We start from the raw sequence: 18,834 nt of genomic DNA, 5'->3' as shown, positions 1-18,834 counted from the left end.
ACCGTGGACAAGATGCTGACCTGCTGCATTAAGGGACCTGCACTTCCAGGACTCTCCTTCCAGAGTGCCCACAATCCCAAGAACAGCGCCCTGGCTGGCTGCACTCCAGAACTGCACTTTTGTTGTCTCCACATGTGGACTCAGTTGTCACCTTCCACTCATGATTCCTCCAGTCTCTCACACTCCTCCTTTAGGATAACCCAACCCTTGATACCAATTCTGAATTAACATATCCGAAATAAGACCAAATTAGAAACCCAGGAGAAAAAATTTCGTTTATTTCAGTGCATAGTTATAACGTTCATATACTCTAGGCTGGATCAGTGGGAGGAGGGAGAGTTTTTAGTTTGTCTTGTCCCCAAGAAGGGGTGAATAGCTAATCACCCTTCACTCCCAGCACTGACCCTTAGAAGCCCCAGATGCTGAGCTCCAGATATTAGGATATAATGGTAGGGCTCACCCTGCTCCAAAACCCTCAAGCAGCCCAATCCCAGGACGGCAAGCCTTCTGCTCCCTTGTCTCCTGCCCTTCCTTAGGATACAAGGCCCTCTTGCCTGGCCAGGCTTCTGTTGGTGAACTCCAGGAGAATGTGTCCATCTCTTCATCGGCGGCAGCTATGCTAGGTCTCAGATACGCCATTTTGTGTCAGTCTCTGGAGGTACTGCTGACGTAGCGTGGGCAGCTGGGGATACAGCTCAAAGCCCTCAGGGAGGGTAGGGTTAGGAAGCTTATAGTGGAGGAGGTGCTGCCGGAGACCCTGCACGGAGGGAAGAAACTTTATGACGTGGGTGGTGAGATCCTGCTGAGATCTCTGTCCCCGAAGACCCTTTATTCTCCCTCCCTCCAGGATGCGCCCCCCTACCTCATCGGCCAGCAGCCACGTTTTCTGCAGCATGCTCCTGCGGGCAGCCTTGGCCTCATCCTAGGGGTGGAACAGGGAGAAGGAGCCCTGGGCCAAGGACCAGCCTCCATCGCCGGCCCTGCCTGGCCCTCACCTCCTCTCTAGCCGGCCCAAAGGCAATGCAACTGCAGGCTCCCTTCCTCCCTCAGGAGACGGGGATGTAACTTACTGAGCTCTGTGGATCCTGGGAGAAGATGAAGCTGTTGACGTGAGCCACCGTCACGGCATAGAGCACCGGGCACCAGTGCGGACGGAGTGCACCGGTGACCAGGGCCCGGAAATAGAGCCGAAGGAGGGCCACGTTGTCTTCAGGAGGCCCCGTGTAGCATTCCAGGGGCACAGGCAACTGTGTCGGGAGATGAAACATGCTGAGCGTGAGGTGGAAATATGTTACCACTGGACAACAGGGTGGATGGTTAATGGTCACATGAGTCAAATCATGAGGTCAGAGGTCAGGTCTTAGACTGACATGCTTCCCTCTCTATCACAAGAAGAAGGCTATAGACTAAAAGGCTGGAAAGCCAGGAAAACTGGGAGACTGAAGCAGTTGTGTATTGCTACTACCTGTTTAATCTACTTAAAATGAAAACTTTCAGCCCGGCTCACCGGTTGAGCATCGACCTATGAACCAGGAGGTCAGGGTTCGATTCCCAGTCAGGGCACATGCCCAGATTGTGGGCTTGGTCCCCAATGTGGGGCATGCAGGAGGCAGCTGATCAGTGGTTCTTTCTCATCACTGATGTTTCTGTCTCTTTCCCTCTCCCTTCCTCAGAAATCAATAAAAGTATATTTAAAAAACAAACAAACTTTCAGCCTGCTGGTGTGGCTCAGTGGTTGAGCATCAATCTAAGAACCAAATCCTATTTCGATTCCCAGTTATGGCACATGCCCAGGTTGTGGGCTCAATCTTCAGTAGGGGGTGTGCAAGAGACAGCCAATCAATTACTCTCTCATGATTGATGTTTCTATCTCTCTTCCTTTCTCTCTGAAATAAATATAAATATATTTTAAAACAAAAACAAACCGCCGAAACCGGTTTGGCTCAGTGGTAGAGCGTCGGTCTGTGGACTGAAAGGTCCCGGGTTTGATTCCGGGTTCGATTCCGGTCAAGGGCATGTACCTTGGTTGCGGGCACATCCCCAGTAGGGGATGTGCAAGAGGCAGCTGATCGATGATTCTCTCTCGTCAATGTTTCTAACTCTCTATCCCTCTCTCTTCCTCTCTGTAAAATATCAATAAAAATATATATATATTAAAAAAAAAGTCATGTTCAACCACTCAATTATATTACACCTTTCGGCCGCGGCTGTGTGATGACTGGAGCGACATCTTGTATGCTGAAGAGTTGCTGGTTCGATTTGGGAGGCAACCAATCGCTGTTTCTTTCTCTCCCTTTCTCACTCTCACATCAATGAAAACATATCCACTGGTGAGGATTGAAAAAAAAAGTACCTGGAATTGTGTTCTTAATGGTGGTAGTGTTGGTCAAGCACTAATATGCAGAAAATAAAAGAATTTCAGTGTAAAAAAAAAAATCTTAAAAAAAAGTAGCTCTTTACAATTTATAAATTTAACTCCTTAGGCTGATATTTGAGGCCCTCTTAAGACTTTATTAGCTTTGTTTCCAACAAGTTTCCAAGTTTTATATCTGTTCTAGACTATTCTCTCCCCTCCTCACAGGCCCTGTCATGTTATTCTCTGCCTCTGAGCTTTTGCTCATACTGTTCCTCTAGGTATATTCCTGGGCAATGCGAGGTCAATTGCCATTTCTTCCAGAAAGCCTTCTCCTTACGGGAAGCAACTTCCCATTCTCTGCATACTGACTTAGCATCTAAAATCTGAATAATTGAGAACTACCTTGGGATTTAGGATATCTCTTACCTAGATCATAGCACCTCATGAGCAAGAAGCTGTGTCTTGAAAAAACATCTACTATACGCCAGATACCAGGTTAAACCCTTTTCATGGATTCTCTTAATCTCATCAAAACCCCCAAGAGGTAGGTAAGAAACGGAGGCTCCCCAAGCTCCCACTGTCATGACCGCCCCCAAAGCCCAGTGCAGATGCCCAGATGGCAGTGCTGGGCTGAGAAGGTACCTGGGTCAGAGGCAGGCCCAGAGCTCGCAAGGCTCCCACGTGCTCCCCGAAGAGGGCAAGGCGGAAGGTGACGCTGAACCGACGCTGCAGGGGAAGGAGTACCAGAGCCCCGAAGAGGTGGTCCCCGAAGGAGACAGCCTCAAAATGCTCCAGGAAGCTGGCGTAGAGGTCAGGGAACGACGTCAGGCCGGGCAGAGGGCAATCCAGGTGGAGGTTCGGCAGGACTTCAGGCTGGCAGAGCCGGGCCAGCAGGGCTGCCACCAGACGTTGTATTGGGGTCTCCCGGAACAGTTCGCTGTCCACCAGGAACACACACATGAGCCGTGCCAGGCGGGCACCAGGAGGCACAGCCCAGAGGGCCTGGGCGCGCCAGCTCTCCAGAACTAGCAGCCACTGCAGGGCCCGCATGGCTGTGCCCACGGCGGCAGCAGGAGGGGGCCCTGAGGGGGTGTCTGAGGCCCGGTGGTAGAGGTGGATCAAGGGCAGGAAAGGCCAGTCGGTGGGCAGCAGAGGCTCCTTAGGCAAGGGGAGCAGCAGGGCTGGGACTCGCTGTAGCTGCCCTCGGTACGAGGCCTGAGAGGCGAGCAGGCCGGCGCGGTCGAGGGAGCAGTGGGTCAGGTAGCAGCTGCGAATGCTGGGGAGGTCCTGGCAGGCCTGAGCCAGCAGAGCCCCTCGCCCACACCCAGGGTCCCTGCTGCTCCCTAAGGACAGCTGGTCCGAGAAGTCGGCTGCCTCTGGGCCCCCTGAGGCTCTTTCCCTGTAACAGAACCCAAAAGTTAAAATAAGGGCTGGACCCACAGCACCCAGAGGCCAGGCCAGCTTTGCGGGGCTTCCCGGGGAGATTCCTAGGTCTTCCCAGTCCCCCTGGCAGCCTTCGTGTGGTGGCAGCTGGAGGATGGGCAAGTTTACAGAACTTCTCCGTCCCTCCGTTTCCTCACGGTGAAACGGTAATCTACTTATTGGGGGGTCACTCTGTGAGGTGTGCAAATGTCTAATCACTGTGTTGTACACATGAAACAAATATAATATTGTATGTCAACTGTAACTGAAAAATAATTTAACAAACAGTAATACCTAGCTCAGGATAAGGGTAAAATGCTTACAACAGAGTCAAATACTTAAGGGAATGCCAGACACAAAGTAAGCCCTCGTAACTGTTGGCTATTACATGTGTGTACTAGTTTATATATAAACTGAGCAGCTGCTAGGGGTTCTCTGGTCCCCATCAAGTCACTCTGAAGTCTCATAATTCTCTAATGTGGTTTTATCCCCAACTCATTTTACTAATGAGAAAATGGAAGCTCTGACAGGTTAAGGGTAATCCACGGAAGAAAGAGAATTAAGCCCAGGCCTCCTGTCTCCCACTTGAAGGCTGCTCTGTCATTAACCACAGTTCTCATCTCACAGGGCTGAGTTGATGCCACCAACTCTGGACTTACGGGAGAAACTCCAGCCGGAACACAAAGCTCAGCAGGAGCTCACGGGCGAGGTGCTCGCTTCCGGGCAGCAGCCGGCTCAGCAGAGCCAAGGCCATGCGGTGGTGGAGGGCAGCGTCGGTGGCCGGCGCCGGCTGGAATGCTGCCTGTGGACAGATGGTGGGGGGCTCAAGGGTTGAAAGGGGACAAAGCAAACAGAAGTGAGGATGAGGACATAAGCTAAGATATATGCTGACGGGCGGATCTGGAGGAAAGGAGCAGCTGCATTGCCTGCAGGAGCAGCACAGGTTACACAGAAGCAGAATGCAGGTAACGCGGGGCAGAGGGAGCAGGTAGCGGGCAGGGGTGGGGGTACCTACTGCTCTCTGAGCCAGGCCGAGTGCCAGGTACTGCAGGTGGAACTCGTGGCGCAGGGCCCACCCGGAGAAGGGCGTGAGGAGCGGGGCGGCCACAGGAGCCACACATCGGAGGAAGTAGCGCTGGAGTCCGGGGGCAGCCAGCACGGCAGCCAGCTGAGGAGAGCAGCGTGTTCAGGTCGAAAGGTGACGTCATCTCTCCTGGGTCCCCAGGTGGCGGCTTTCTCCCCAGCCAAACTCAGAAACACGGCCTCCTTTCCCCAAGGGGCGCCCTCCCCACATTCTTTCTGACTCCTGGCACCTTGGCCCCTGCCTGGAATCTAACCAGGTGCCCAGGGCTCACCTGGCCACACAGCCCCTTGTGGATCCGGGCCAGGGTGTTGAAGAGAGTGAGGAGGGAAGTGAGAACCGGGAAGGGTGAGGCCGAGCCAGCCAGACTGAAAGGGGGGCGATCTCCTTTGCAGCCCAGGGACACGAGGCTGGGCAGAGCTTCGGGGGCCGGAGCGCAGGACTGTGGGTTGCAGAGAGGAGAGCAGCGCCTGAGGCAGATGGAGAAATGGAGAGGGGCTTGCCAGTGCAGACCAGTGCCCACCTTCCTGAGCCCCCAACTGAGGCCTGACAGGAGTCAGGTTTCCCTCAGGCTGAGGGCTTCCTCCCGGATGGACCAGGGAGGCAGACCCTGGAACCCCACAGGAACAACCACCTCCCCCCCCACCACACACACAGTACATACCCCAGGGAATCCCACAGGCTGCCCACAGCGGGCCGGCTCAGCAGGGGCAGCAGCAGCTCCTCCGACAGGCGCTCCATGTCCTGAAGCCAATCCCCTGGGCACAAGTCTGGCTGGAGGACCAAGGGGCTCACTGAGCTGACAGCCCAGGACACCCGTTCTCCTAGACCCTGCATACCCAGGCCAGTCCCCAATTCCGAGAGCCCAAGAGTCAGTGTGTGAGGTCCTGCCTCCTGCCGCTTGTGGCGGGAGAGAAGACCCGGAGGTCGCTCTGGCGCCCGCTGAGAGGGTCCTGAGAGAGCACAAGGCTCCAAGGAGGCTGAGCTGCTGCTAGGGCTTCTCTGGTCCGCACCATGGCTTTTGGAAGCTCCACCGAGTATGGAAGTGGAAAGAGAACGAAAGGTAGGAAGGAAAGGTAGAAAGTAGGAAAATGTGGGAATGGGGAGGCAGGAGTGGAGAGGTGAAGAGAAAGAGAGAGAGAGAGAGAGAGAGAGAGAGAGAGAGAGAGAGAGAGAGAGGAGAGGAGTGTTAAGACTGAGGCAGGGCACCCAGGGCATGGTGGAAGGCAGGTGGGCAACACTTACCTGCTGGCTCCAGGCCTGGTAGTAGGCATCTAGGAAGAGCAAGCAGGCAGTGGGCACCGGGCCCAGAGCTCTCCACCTCTCAGGTCTGGGCAGCAACTCCAAGGTCTGCCTGAGACACGGCTCCACAAGAGGCTGGAGCCCAGACACCTGTGTCCAAGTGATCGAGGACGGGGTGGCCAACAGACCAGCCTCAGCAGAGTCACTACAGGAATGCCACAGGGGCCACAGTGAGGATCTGGCTGCCGGACACCCCTCTAAGCTCTAGCCACCCTCTCCCTGGGGAGGAACTCTCCTGCCTGCCCCCGAGCTCCTGGAAGGAGGTCTGTTGTGGCAGCTGAGGGCCGTCACCTACCTGCTGGGTTGCAGGGCAGAGCTCCTGGCTGCCAAGGTCAGCTGGGTGAGGACGGTGAGCAGTGAGGCTCTCCGCTGCATGGACAGGGGCTGTGCGAGCTGAGTGCTGAGCTCCTTAGGCATGGCCTGCAGGGCCCGGATCAGCACTGGGTACAGCTCCCTGGGGAGAACAATGCCTGCCTCTCAGTGTGGGAGAGACACAGCGATGTGAGATACAAGGCAGGCCTGCCCAGAGCTCTGCAGTACAGGTAAGGAGGACCAGAAGGGAGAGACCCCAGACTGGCTAATCCTGGGAGACTTCAAGGTGGAAGGAGCTCTGCCGGTGTGGCTCAGTGGTTGAGTGTCAACCTATGAACCAAGAGGTCACGGTTCGATTCCCAGTCAGGGCACATGCCCAGGTTGCAGGCTCAATACCCTGTGTGGGGCGTGTAGGAGGCAGCCGATCAATGATTCTCTCTCATCATTAATCTTTCTCTCTCTTGCTTCCTCTCCCTTCCTCTCTGAAATCAATAAAAATATATTTAAAAAAAGAATAAAAGAAGAAGGAAGGAAGGGAAGTTGGGGGCTGAAGGATAGGAGGCAGACCTTAAGGCTACCCCACCCCTGCCTCTCCCCTGATTGGTCATTACTCCCGGAACCCCTCTTCCTCATTTCCAGCCTCCCTCCAAGCTTGAAACCTCGGGCAAGGACGAACCGTCAGGTTAGGTGAGAGTGCAGACCTGGAGCTCTCGCAGGGAGCCTACCTCGTCTCTGCTCACCTGTAAAGGTCACAGCCCTGGCCGTAGGAGGCTGCGACAGCCCACAGGCGGAAGGACTCGGTGCTCAGCGTCTCAGCTTCCTCCGGGGGCAGGGCCAGTTCCTGAGGAGCCTCAGCTACAAAGCGGCACAGGCGGCTCCGCAGGTCAAAACTCCCCAACTGAGGGCGGACAGAAAGCCTGGGGTCAGGGTCAGCTGGGGTCTCAAGTAACCCCAGGTTCTCCCACTATGGAGACTGACTCAACTTAGCTCTGTTCCAGGCCCCTCTGGTTCCACAGCTCCGGGCCAGGGTGTAACTCCTCACCTGCCCCGCTCTCCCACCTGCCCCTCCTCTCCTTTCTAGCAAGCACCTGCTGGGCGCCTTTCCCAGGGCTTCTTGGCTATGGGTGATGGGTGATGGGTGTGTATCTGTATGTGGTTCTTCGGGCCCGGAGCCCTCCCTTCACATGAGAGCAGAGCAGGCCTACAGAATACATTAGGCTCCAGCTGACTAGGTTCCTGAATGGTGGCTTTTGTTGCATTTCTAAGCAACTGAATCAAGGCAAGGAGAAAGATGGCATGCGCAGGCCACCAGAGCCCGTGGCCATGCTCAGCCCTTAGCCCGGCACTGTCTTGAGGACTACCACCACCCCCGTCCTGTGTCCTGCTTACCAGCCGGGCAGAGATGTTTCTACCAGCTGAGGCTAAGACACGAAGCAGTTTCATAGCAGCTGCACAGGGCACTCTGTGTAGACTGGTGGTAGGCCCCACGCTCACAGGGGACCAGCTGGTGGGCAGGAACTCTCGAACTATGGTCTCTATCAGCCGAGGGCACTCCAGGACCTGTGGGGAACAGGAGGGAAGGGAAGTAGGGAGGCTGAGGGGCAAGGCTAGGCCCAGCTGGGCTCTCTGCCCGTTCTGTGTCCGTTTTCTCACCCTTGTGGCTGACTCCAGGGAGTGCCGGGCCAGGCGGATGAGCACTGCCAGGATGTCAAGGACCACGGAAGGTCCTGGGCAGGTCACCTCTAGCACATAGCGCAGCCGAGGCAGCAGATTGGTGGCCAGAAGCCCCTGGGGATGAGAGAGAGAAATCTACTGCCAAATGCAGCTGGACCCCAGGCCTCGATGATCCCTCTTGCCTAACATGTGCATGCCTTCGAGGTCATGGGACAGGTGAGCAGTCCCAGCACCTCTACCTTGATGACATCATGTCGGGCCAGGTCCGATGGAGGCTGGTTTCCTTCCTCAGGGCTCTTTTTTTTCTCTTTTTCTCCTGAGGGCTCTTCATCTTCATCCTCATCGTCCTTGTCCTTCTGGGTGGGCATCATCGGGAAGACCATAGCTCCATGGTACCAGGAGAAGGTGCTGTCGAGGAGTTCCTGCCAGAGGAAAGAGAATGGGGTAGGAAGAAGGGGTCAAGCACAAAATGGGCCCAGGAATAGAGAGTGGAACCATCAACAAATAAGAGGAAGGCATCCTGGCCGCTGTGCCTCAGTGGATGGAGCATCCGCCCCTGCACTGAGGGCGGAGGCTTAGATTCCTGATCAAGGGCATGTGCCTGGGCTGCAGGTTTGATCCTGGCCTGGTTGGTGCATGAGCAGGAGGCAACCAATCGATGTATAGCTCTCACATCAATGTTTCTCTCTCTCTCTCATCAATGTTCCTCTCTCTCTCTCTCCCTCTCTCTCTCTCTCTCTCTCCTTACCCCCTTCTATTCTCTCTAGAACTCAATGAGAAAAATATCATTGGGTGAGACTAACAAAACAAAGCCAAACAAAGCAGAGAGAGAGAGAGAGAGAGAGAGGGAGAGGGAGAGAGGGAGAGGCAAGGCTCCAGGCTTTGTGGCCTTTAAAAAAGATGGTGAAAAAAAGAAAATAAATAAATAAATAAATAAATAAATAAATAAAGATGAGCTGCTATCCCATCCTCTGCTCTGTCTGGAGCACAATGAGGGCACAACTGACCACAGGAACAATAGGGACCCTAATATCTCAAAGCCCATCCTTATCCCTGTTGTACCTCATCTCCAGGAGCCACCAGCAGAGCTCGAAGAGCCCGAACGGCAGCTGCGATGACCCCATCCACTCTATCGTCCAGGGAGAAGCGCAGCAGGAAAAGGAAACCAGCATCCAGAAGAAGGCGCAGGACACTGCCCACCAGCCGGTCCCCAAACTCACCAGCCTGGGCCTGGGAGGAGAAAAGCATGCAGGAGGAAGTTAGTCTTTGTCCTCAACTAGGGTGGGACACCTTTTTTCTACCATGGGCCATTTGCGTATTTATACCATTTGCAGGCCACACAAAATTATCAAAAGTAGCCTTGCCCTAGGCTGGTTTGGCTCTGTGGTTAGAGCATTGGCCCGCAGACTGGAGGGTTGCGGGTTCGATTCTGGTCAAGGGCATGTACCTGTACCTCAGTTGAAGGCTTGACCTCTGCCTGTGTGGGAGGCAACCAATTAATGTGTCTCTCTCACATCAATGTTTTTCTCTCTGTCTCTCCCCCTCTCTTCCACTCTCTCTGAAAATCGATGGGAAAATATCCTCGGGTGAGGATTAACAACAACAAAATTAACCTGCTATCTTTGGTCAAACATTTAATTAAATCACCACTAATGCCTTGGCAGGGCCAGACATTCCCCATCCTGTCCTAAACCCTTCACTTGCCCATCCGTTCCCAGTCTGACCCAGACAGCTGGTGTACGGACTGGTGAGCCCGCGTGAGGAGGACAGGAAGTGGGAAAGCCCTAAGGTGAGAGGTGCGGTGTGAGGTGTGAGGGTGGGAAGGACAGGCCAGCGGTGCACTCACCCTGCTGATGACCTGGGCCAGCACCTGCAGCGCCAGCGCTCTCTGCTGGGACACCTGGCTGCGCGTCAGGTGAAACAGCTCCTGCAGGGAGTACCCCGCTCTCTGGGGCAGAGACAAGAGGTCACAGAGTCAGGATACAGGACGGCGCCCCCAACAAATGCTCAGCACCCTTATCTGCCAAGCACTGGGTTAGAAGTCCCGGGGAAGACAAAGGTACATCTCTCTCTGAATGGATCCTCAAACTGGTAAAGAAGATGAGATATGCATACAAATGACCATGACATGAAGCAGGCTTCAGGAGCTGGGCCCCGGAGGCCGTAAGCATAGGATGTATGTGGGGAGAGGGCAACAGAACGGGGCGGCAGGAGTGGGGGGCAGGGACAGACTGTGGAGGGACTGTCTTATGGGGCTATGGAGCCAGAAAACTTTCCAAGGCAAGGCATGGCCTGAGCTGGACCAGAGGGAATCAGTGTGGCAGCCTCAAGAGGGATGGACTGGAATGACATGGCAGAGTTGGAAGACATGGTGACTGAGCAGACAAGAGGGAGCAAGGCTCTTGTCTAAGAAGCACCAAGGGGAAGTGAGAGAACTGGCAAGATGTTTTAGGTATAATATATTAATTTTAAATACTTTATCAAAATTAGTTTTATCCTTGCTGAGACCGGTTTGGCTCAGTGGATAAAGCATTGGCTTGGGGACTGAAGGGTCCCGGGTTAGATTCCGGTCAAGGGCATGTACCTTGGTTGCGGGCATATCCCCAGTAGGAGATGTGCAAGAGGCAGCTGATCGATGACTCTCTCTCATCGATGTTTTTAACTCTCTATCTTTCTCCCTTCCTCTCTGTACAAAATCAATAAGTAGGAAGAGACTGAACATAAACTGTGCACCTACGGATGAGGACAATGCGGGGTGGGGAAAGGGCAGAGGGTAGGGTGGGAACCTGGTGGAGGAGAGCAACAGAGTGGGGGGGGGGGGGGGAGAGGAACGTCTGCAATAAAATGAACAATAAAGATTTATTAAAAAAACAAACAAACAATAAAATATATTTTTTTAAAAATTAGTTTTATCCCTGACTGGAAATTGAGGAAATGAGGAGAAAGACTGTGAGCTAAGAACCTGAATGGATGGAACGGGCCATGAACTGCAATGGGAGGGCCAAGGCGTCTGACCAGAGTCCTTTTCCAGGCTTGTTAAAAGCTGCCCACCCCCCCGGACCCCATGATCACCTCTGCCTCCTCTCCATGGTGGTGCAGTCCCAGGTGGGTGGGCAGGTCCGCATCGGGAGCCAGCAGTTCTCCTTGAAGACTGAATCGGGCCTGCATCCGCTAACGGGAAGAGAAAAGAGGTCTATGGGCTGGGCAGCAGCAACTTCCCCTCACCCACCCTCACCTTTAACCCCGGGCCTCTTAGGTCGTAGGTGCTGACTCTGCTTCTGATTAGAAGTGGGCTCCTCTGGCCTACAGTGCCAGGAAGGGGAGCAAGAAGAGATGTTTCGCCAAGACCAGTTTGGCTCAATGGATAGAGCGTCGGCTTGGGGACTGAAGGGACCCGGGTTCGATTCCGGTCAAGGGCATGTACCTTGGTTGCGGGCAGATCCCCAGTACGGGGTGTGCAAGAGGCAGCTGATCGATGACTCTCTCTCATCGATGTTTCTGGCTTTCTATCTCTCTCCCTTCCTCTCTGTACAAAATCAATAAAATATATTTAAAAAAAAAAAAGAAGAAGAGATGTTTCTCAAGCTCAAGGAACAAAAGGGCCTGAGCTTGGGTTCTGGGTACAAGAGCCGCAGCTCCACTCTCACACCACCCACCCCTTGTAGGCCAGCTGGCGCTCCTCACCTCCTGTGTCTGCTGCCGCCGGAGTGGGGGCAGGTCCTGGGTCCAATGGAGCTTGTCCAGCTCAACAGTGTCCATGTGCAGCCACTCCTTCCGGGCGGCCAGGGGCAGGGCCGGAGCTGGGGAGATGGAAGCAGAGTAGTGTTCCCTAAGGGACTCAGCTCAGTCTTCATCCTTGGAACTGGGCAAGTGTCCTTCCCCGATACGGAGAACACACCTAGTCCATGGGCTCTAGCCCCTAACTGACCCCAAGGATTCCTTGGGAGGGGAAAGGGAAGAGGAGAAGTTAAGAAGGGAAGAGAGAAGAAGCAGGGAAGGGAGAGAGGACCACGTATATCAGGCAAAACATAGTTTCACTCTTTTTTTTAAATTTTTTTTCCTAAAGGGTCTCAGATTTTTTTAAAAATATATATATTTTATTGATTTTTTACAGAGAGGAAGAGAGAGGGATAGAGAGTTAGAAACATCGATCAACTGCCTCTTGCACACCCCCTACTGGGGATGTGCCCGCAACCAAGGTACATGCCCTTGACCGGAATTGAACCCGGGACCTTTCAGTCCGCAGACCGACCGACGCTCCTTTCACTGAGCCAAACTGGTTTCGGCAGTTTCACTCTTTAGTACCAACCTCCCACAGGAGCAGAGAAGTGGGGACAAGGAGTGGGGGGAGCTATACTGCTTTAGGGAGGCAAGATACAAAAGCAAACACCAACAACCTCTTCCTTCCTCACCCCAACGCGCACCCAACCTGCTCGGCTGGTCCTGGCTCTCATAATTCAATTTCTTCTTTTGTTAATCACTAAGAAAATAATCAAGTTCCTGGGAAATGAGTGCTCCCACTGGCCTCTCCGCTTCAGGTCTGGCATATTCATAAGACCTGCATCACTCTCCTCCCATCACCCCGGCCCTGCCATCTTTCCCCGACTCTGAGAGCAGAGGCAGAAAACTGGGCTGGATGGAATCACAGCGGGGGCAGCGATTGCAAAGGCAGGGAGAGATGCTCTGGGGGGAGGGGCCATTCAGCCATCACACAGTGCTGCCTTTTACCAGGGAAGGGGGAAAAGGAGAAGCAACAGGACAGGAAAACAGGAAGCATGTGCAGAAAGAATACACACGTCCATAAGTCAAGACAGATTTCAAGGCAATAATGAAGATTCACGTTAGATGTTCAAGGACAGAGGAGATTCTCTTTTCTCATCTGCCAGAAGGAATTCTTTCCTCGCCTTTTATTCCCCAAAAGATGTCCCCCCTCCTCCAAACCTGGGGTTCCTGGCTCCAGCTCATCTTCCTGCCCAGGCTCACTGGCAGAAGTCGGCACAATGGGCTTCTCTCCAGTGACCTCCGCTGAGGGGCCTCCTGCCCTCTGCTCCTTGACGGCCTTTTCTTCCGCTTGCTCATGGGTACGGCTCCGAGATCTCAGGAAAGCAACCAAGCTGGGATCTAGAGGAGAGGGGGTGGAGAGAGGGGATGAAGGTAGATCTCCCCTAATCTCCTTTAGACCTGAAACCTGAATACTCCCGATAGGTGCCAGGACCAAGCCACTTCCCAGCCCTGGACTGAGGCCCCTGGGCCCTGGGCGGGCCTCAATGACCCAAAACTGTCACTGGGACCTGCCTGCCCTCTTCTGCCTCCATCCTTCACAGTCCACTGGCCCATGTTTATGCCCATCCCTGTGCTTGGCTCTAGATCATAGGCCCAAAGTGGCTGTGGAATAAATGAATGAATGTTGCCAAGGGTGAAAATGAAGGCATTTTGGGGGAAAATTTCTCACTTGTAGAGAGAAATTAGCTAATTCATTTATGCACAAATATTCACTAAAAACCTAACATACACTATGCTCTATATATGTGCTAGATATAGTTTTATTGATTGATTTCAGAGAAAGAAAGAAGGAAAAATGAAACATCAATGATGAGCTCGGCCAGTGTGGCTCAGTGGTTGAGTGTCGACCTATGAACCAGGAAGTCATAGCTTGATTCTAGTCAGGGCACATACCCAGGTTGTGGGCTCAATCCCCACTAGAGGTGGGGTGCAGGAAGCAGCCAATCAATAATTCTCATCATTTATGTTTCCATCTCTACCTCTTCCTTCCTCTCTGAAAACAATAAAAAATATATTTAAAAAAAAGAAACATTGATGACAGAGAATCATCAATCAGCTGCCTCCTACACGCCCCCCATCAGGGATCCCATCAGGGACAAGTCTACAACCTGGGCACATGCCCTGACTAGGAATTGAACCATGACCTCCTGGTTCATGGGTCGAAGCTCAACCACTGAGCCACACAGGCCAGGCTAGATATAGTTTGGAATAAGACTGACTGGCTGCACAGAAACTAGGAGGGAGGAATGGCACAGTAGAGCATCATATAGTAGTGTACTGCAGCCATACTAGAGAATAGCTGTAATACAGTGCCTGTTTAGGGGTGTCGAACTCAATCAGAGAAGGGGCCAAAATCTAAAATCCAGCCTAAATCGCGGGCCGAATGGTTTACTGAACAGTCATAAACTGTCATTGTGATGGAAATGCAGCGGAGTGCAGTGATGACAGCGCGGTGCGGGCCACATTGCAAGGCCTGGCGGGACGGATTTGGCCCCGCGGGCCTTGTGTTTGACACATGTGCTCTAGGTAGTACAAAACACACAGCAGCGTGGTTAAGTTCAGGGCCTGTGAGACCACATGGACCTGGGTTTACATCTCACCCGTGTTCCTTACCAGCTATGTGGCCTGGGGGAGAATTTCTTAAAAATGGTTTTGGCCCTAGCCAGTTTGACTCAGTGGACAGAGTGCTGGCCTGCGAACTGAAGGGTCCTGGGTTTGATTCCAGTCAAGGGCACATGCCCAGGTTGCAGGCTCGATCATCAGTAGGGAGCATGCAGGAGGCAGCTGATCAATGATTCCCTCTCATCATTTATGTTTCTTTTTTCTTAAATATATTTTTATTGATTTCAGAGAGGAAGGGGGAGGGAAAGAGAGATAGGATGAGAGAGAATCAGTTTCGGCACATTTTTTTTCTTTTTGTTTTTTCCCTAAGTAAACAAGATTGGTACCACCTACCTTAACAGCTTAGGACAGAATGATGTAAAGTGCTCAGCATAATGCCTGGCAATCACAGTAAGCTTTCCTCACCAAGTAGCAGCCCCTTCCTAGCCCAGCCTTGGCAGGAAAGCCAGGCACCCATACCAAGCTGAGCAAGCAGCCTCTGCTGTTCCTGCAGAATCTCCTCAGGAGCCATAGCTTGCAGTCTTGCTATGTTCTCTTCATGGATGGTCTGGGCTTCCTGCTCAGCCTCCTGGCCCCTGAGCCCCTTTCCTGTGACCAGATGGGGTCCCTGGAAGTTCTGGCTGCCACATGGAAGCTGGTGGTCTTGCACCCTGGGTGTGAGTGACTCACAGGGCGCAGCACCTGGAAGAAGTGTATGGTCAGTTTCATTGCCTCATAATTGCCTCATGCCAACTGGGCTTTTTGGCCCTCTTCTCCAATCCCTGAGGCCTGGAGAGAGATGGAGGCCCCAGAGCTTTCCTAGGCACAGACCAGAGATCCCTACCTCCACTCCTACTCATTCTTCCCCTTGGTCTTACATGTGATTTTTTTCAGAAACATCCTTCTTTCTGACCATGTTCTTAGATGTGCAGGCTGCATGTCAAGGGCATGCCCCCAGCTCTTCCACTAGTAATGTGCATTATTAAAGGAATCTTGGCTTCTATCTTTATTTTGTAGTCTTTGCCATTTCTATCCTCTTCTTTGGCTTGCTCTCTCCCTGCACCTAAGTCCAAGATGTGGACCTAAGCCACCCATATTCAATACTCTACTTCCTCTTTAAACGGCTCAAATGCAATTCATATTTGAAGCAGGGAACACGTATGTCCACAGATCAGTCTATCAGCCTGCGTCACAGAAAAGCCAAGCTCATGCCTCTCCACCCCAGCTCACCCTCGGGTCGGTCCTGGGTAGACACAACTCCTCTACCTGGTGGGATGCTGGCTTCAGATCCTCTCTTTGCAGCAATTTCCTGGGCAAAGATGCTTCTCTTACCAGATGTTGCTGACTTCCTCTATGGGGCAAAAAGAAAACTCAGGTGACTGATATTCCTTACCCCATTCTCTTCTCAACCTCTTTGTACTAGTCACTGGGACAAAGAGATAAAAGCAAATTGCTTAATCTCCAACAGTCACATCCCTAGTCCTCAGAAAAAGCAGGCCACTACAGGAGTACAGGTCTTGAAGGCTGACACACTCGTCTATCTATTGGATATATGGTGCTGAAAAAGTCATTTATCTTTTGAAAAAAATGCGGATAATGTTACTTACCTTACATCATTATTATGAGGATTAACTAAAGGAATGCATATAAAGCAATTGATACAGTGTCACATTAACAACAGAATTGCTTATCATTAAGTTTCCCAATCTGCAGAAGATGCGGAAGTTCACTTGACTGTACCCTAAGATCCATCTAAGGTTACCCCGTCTACCTGTCTCTCCTGTGAGCGATGGAATACAGGGGGGAATGCGACACCACTGGGCACAGGCAGGTTCACGGCCACTGAACTTGTATCTCGTTCCTGCACAACAGAGGACAAAGAAGTGATGACACAGAGACTTCCCCAGGCTGGAGCCTATGCTAGTAGCCCCAGTTCTGTATAACTAGAATCTCACCCTATGAAGTGATAAGCCTACCTTGCTTTTTTTAGGGCACAGTGATCCTAAACCAGACCCCCACCTCACTGCAGGAGAATAAAGTCCCATCTTTCTAAATCACTCTTTACTCATAAGGCTTACCACCCCCAGCCAATATCCTTTGTGCCCCAGAACGCCTTGTCCCACTCAGTCAGGGTGAGACGTACAATAATCTTAGTCAAGACAGCAGTGATGTGCTGATCATGCCTGTTCAGCCTCTCTTCAGGGTCCACATGGTCAGCCAGGGAATGGCCAGGGCTGGGTTTGGCTCTTTTCAGAGGAGCAGGAACCAAAGCTGGGGGCAAATCTGGGAGAGCTGAGGAAAAACAACAACAATAAACAAACAGATATGAGGTACAGTCTGCAGGCTAGGGGAAAGCCAAAGAAAGAAAGTCAGCTACTGGGAAGCCCTGGCTCAAGTTGTGTCACCTTGGACAAGATCTTTAACCTCTTTGAGCTTCAGTTTCGTCTTATGTAAAATGGAGCTGCAGCCACAGAAGCTATGCAGTGCCTGAAATACTTATGGGTAGAATCCAGCCATAACAGGAAGGGGAAGGAGACCCTGATGTTGTACCCTCTCCTCCTCAGCCTCACACACACACAGCCACTCACTGTCCAGCATCACCACATCCCGCTGATCCTGCAGCCGAGACTGGTCCAGGTTAGCAGTGGCACCTCTCCTTCCATTCTTCACCAATTGTACTGCCGGGGCTGCACCCGCTGCAAGAAACTGACTCTGGAATCGCAGCAGGTCCACCTCCGACTCCCCTGGCTTTGGTCTGGACAGCATCTTGACACTCCAGCTGCCTCTCCGGTACAACTGCTTCCGAGTGGGGACTCCCTCTCAGTCACCCCTAAAAGCAATAAAGATGGGCCCTCTTTAACTCAACCCTGGTTCTTTTTATTGTGCAGCAAAGACCTTTTCCTTGGATTCATGTCAACTCATTCCTCCTCATTCGTGCCTTATTGCCATTCCTTTCCTATTTATCTTTCGTTGATATCATCAGCCTAGCAGCAATATTTACTGGCAACTTAGGTTGTTTACAACCTGTGGATGACAAAAAGTCTCAGTTACAACCTGAGGGGAACTAAGGAAAATGCACCAGGAGCCGGACACATAAATGTCATACCAGGGAGTGGGGACTCATCAAATTGGAGCAAACATGCCCGGACTAAAAGTATTGAATTACTAGTAAAACACTTTGGGCTGTAAAGTATATATAATTTGTATTTTTAGATACTAGCAAAGAACGATCAGAGAGTGAAATTAAGTAAAAAATTCCACTTACAATAGCATAAAAGAAATACACTTGTACACTGCGGTGCCCCACAGGGCTGCGCGGTCGTGCGGGCTCCTGGACCACCCGCGTCCGCAAAGAGGAATCACCGAGTCTCAGCCAGGCCGCCGCCGGGGATGGAGGGCCGCGCCCGGGATCGCCGGTCCTGTGCAGCCCAGACGCCCTGGGGCGGGCTCTGACAGAGGAACTAAATACTCTGCACCAGAGCCCTCCGCCGAGATGCCCTGAAGTCCGTCTCTCCAGCCCAGCAGCCTACTCGTTCCTGGGCTCCCTGGGCGCCGCCATCTTGCCCAGCAGGCTTCCGCCGCCGCCAGGTTGGCGCTTCCGCCCCCAGCGAGGCCCCGCCCCCAGCGAGGCCCCGCCCCGGCCCCGCCCCGCCCGGCCCGCTCAGGGGTTGGGCGGCTCGGAGTTTGGAACCTGCGAGTGCCAAGGGCTCCGCTCGCCTTGCATCCACGACGTGAGCTCTGTGCTCACAGAACTCGTCCTCCGGTTGGTTGTACATCAGACACAGGCCCTTCTCCACACACAGCACCACGACAGAGGCAAAGAGTCTCTCATCGCGCGGACAGCCGCACCCTGTGTACCAGCACGCAGCTGCGGTGAGAAGAGCGCAGACAGCCGAAACCGGTTTGGCTCAGTGGATAGAGCATCGGCCTGCGGACTCGGGTTCGATTCCGGTCAAGGGCATGTACCTTGGTTGCGGGCACATCCCCAGCGGGGGGTGTGCAGAGGAGGCAGTTGGTCGATGTTTCTCTTTCATTGACATTTCTGACTCTCAATTCCTCTCTGTGTAAAATCAGTAAAATGTAATTAAAAAAAAAAAAAAAAGAAGAAGAAGAAGAAGAGCGCAGAGAGCAGCCCACTGCCGGCCGGGCGATTTCCTCAGGGAGCACTCTGCCTTTGCGCATGCCAGTGCCCCTTACTGGGAATCTTGTTTTCCCTTCCACCCTATCCCAGAGTCTTACTTCTTCTTTTCTTTAAATTGATTTTTAGAGAAAGGAAGGGAGAACGAAAGGGAGAGAAACATCG

General features: G+C 52.8%; 1 protein-coding gene across 6 annotated transcripts; it reads right to left on the bottom strand.

The window, feature by feature from the left end:
* Window positions 1-256: 256 nt before the first annotated feature.
* Window positions 257-18,137, bottom strand: RPAP1 (RNA polymerase II associated protein 1). Of its 6 annotated transcripts, none has more exons than XM_036445421.2 (25): window positions 18,062-18,137; window positions 17,120-17,361; window positions 16,675-16,823; window positions 16,303-16,392; window positions 15,762-15,882; window positions 15,012-15,233; window positions 13,089-13,268; window positions 11,832-11,947; window positions 11,220-11,318; window positions 9,994-10,095; window positions 9,210-9,377; window positions 8,387-8,569; window positions 8,127-8,261; window positions 7,863-8,033; window positions 7,214-7,371; window positions 6,457-6,615; window positions 6,105-6,306; window positions 5,524-5,633; window positions 5,134-5,329; window positions 4,794-4,946; window positions 4,438-4,580; window positions 2,999-3,755; window positions 1,071-1,247; window positions 863-922; window positions 257-757 (listed from the first exon to the last, which is right to left on the bottom strand). In XM_036445421.2, exons 2-25 carry the CDS (start codon window positions 17,295-17,297, stop codon window positions 620-622), a joined length of 4,167 nt encoding a protein of 1,388 aa, XP_036301314.1. In that variant the 5' UTR covers window positions 17,298-17,361; window positions 18,062-18,137; the 3' UTR covers window positions 257-619. The 6 variants fall into 6 exon arrangements, with proteins under 6 accessions (XP_036301314.1, XP_045430312.1, XP_045430299.1 ...); XM_045574356.1 differs by having other exon boundaries at window positions 15,798-15,882; window positions 17,797-18,115; XM_045574343.1 differs by having other exon boundaries at window positions 17,797-18,114.
* Between the last annotated feature and the right edge of the window lie 697 nt (window positions 18,138-18,834).

The sequence above is a fragment of the Pipistrellus kuhlii genome, unplaced genomic scaffold, assembly GCF_014108245.1.
Source record: "Pipistrellus kuhlii isolate mPipKuh1 unplaced genomic scaffold, mPipKuh1.p scaffold_m20_p_1, whole genome shotgun sequence".
Lineage (NCBI taxonomy): Eukaryota > Metazoa > Chordata > Mammalia > Chiroptera > Vespertilionidae > Pipistrellus > Pipistrellus kuhlii.
Note: the sequence above shows the minus strand (reverse complement) of the source record. Positions and strands in the feature narration are given on the sequence as shown.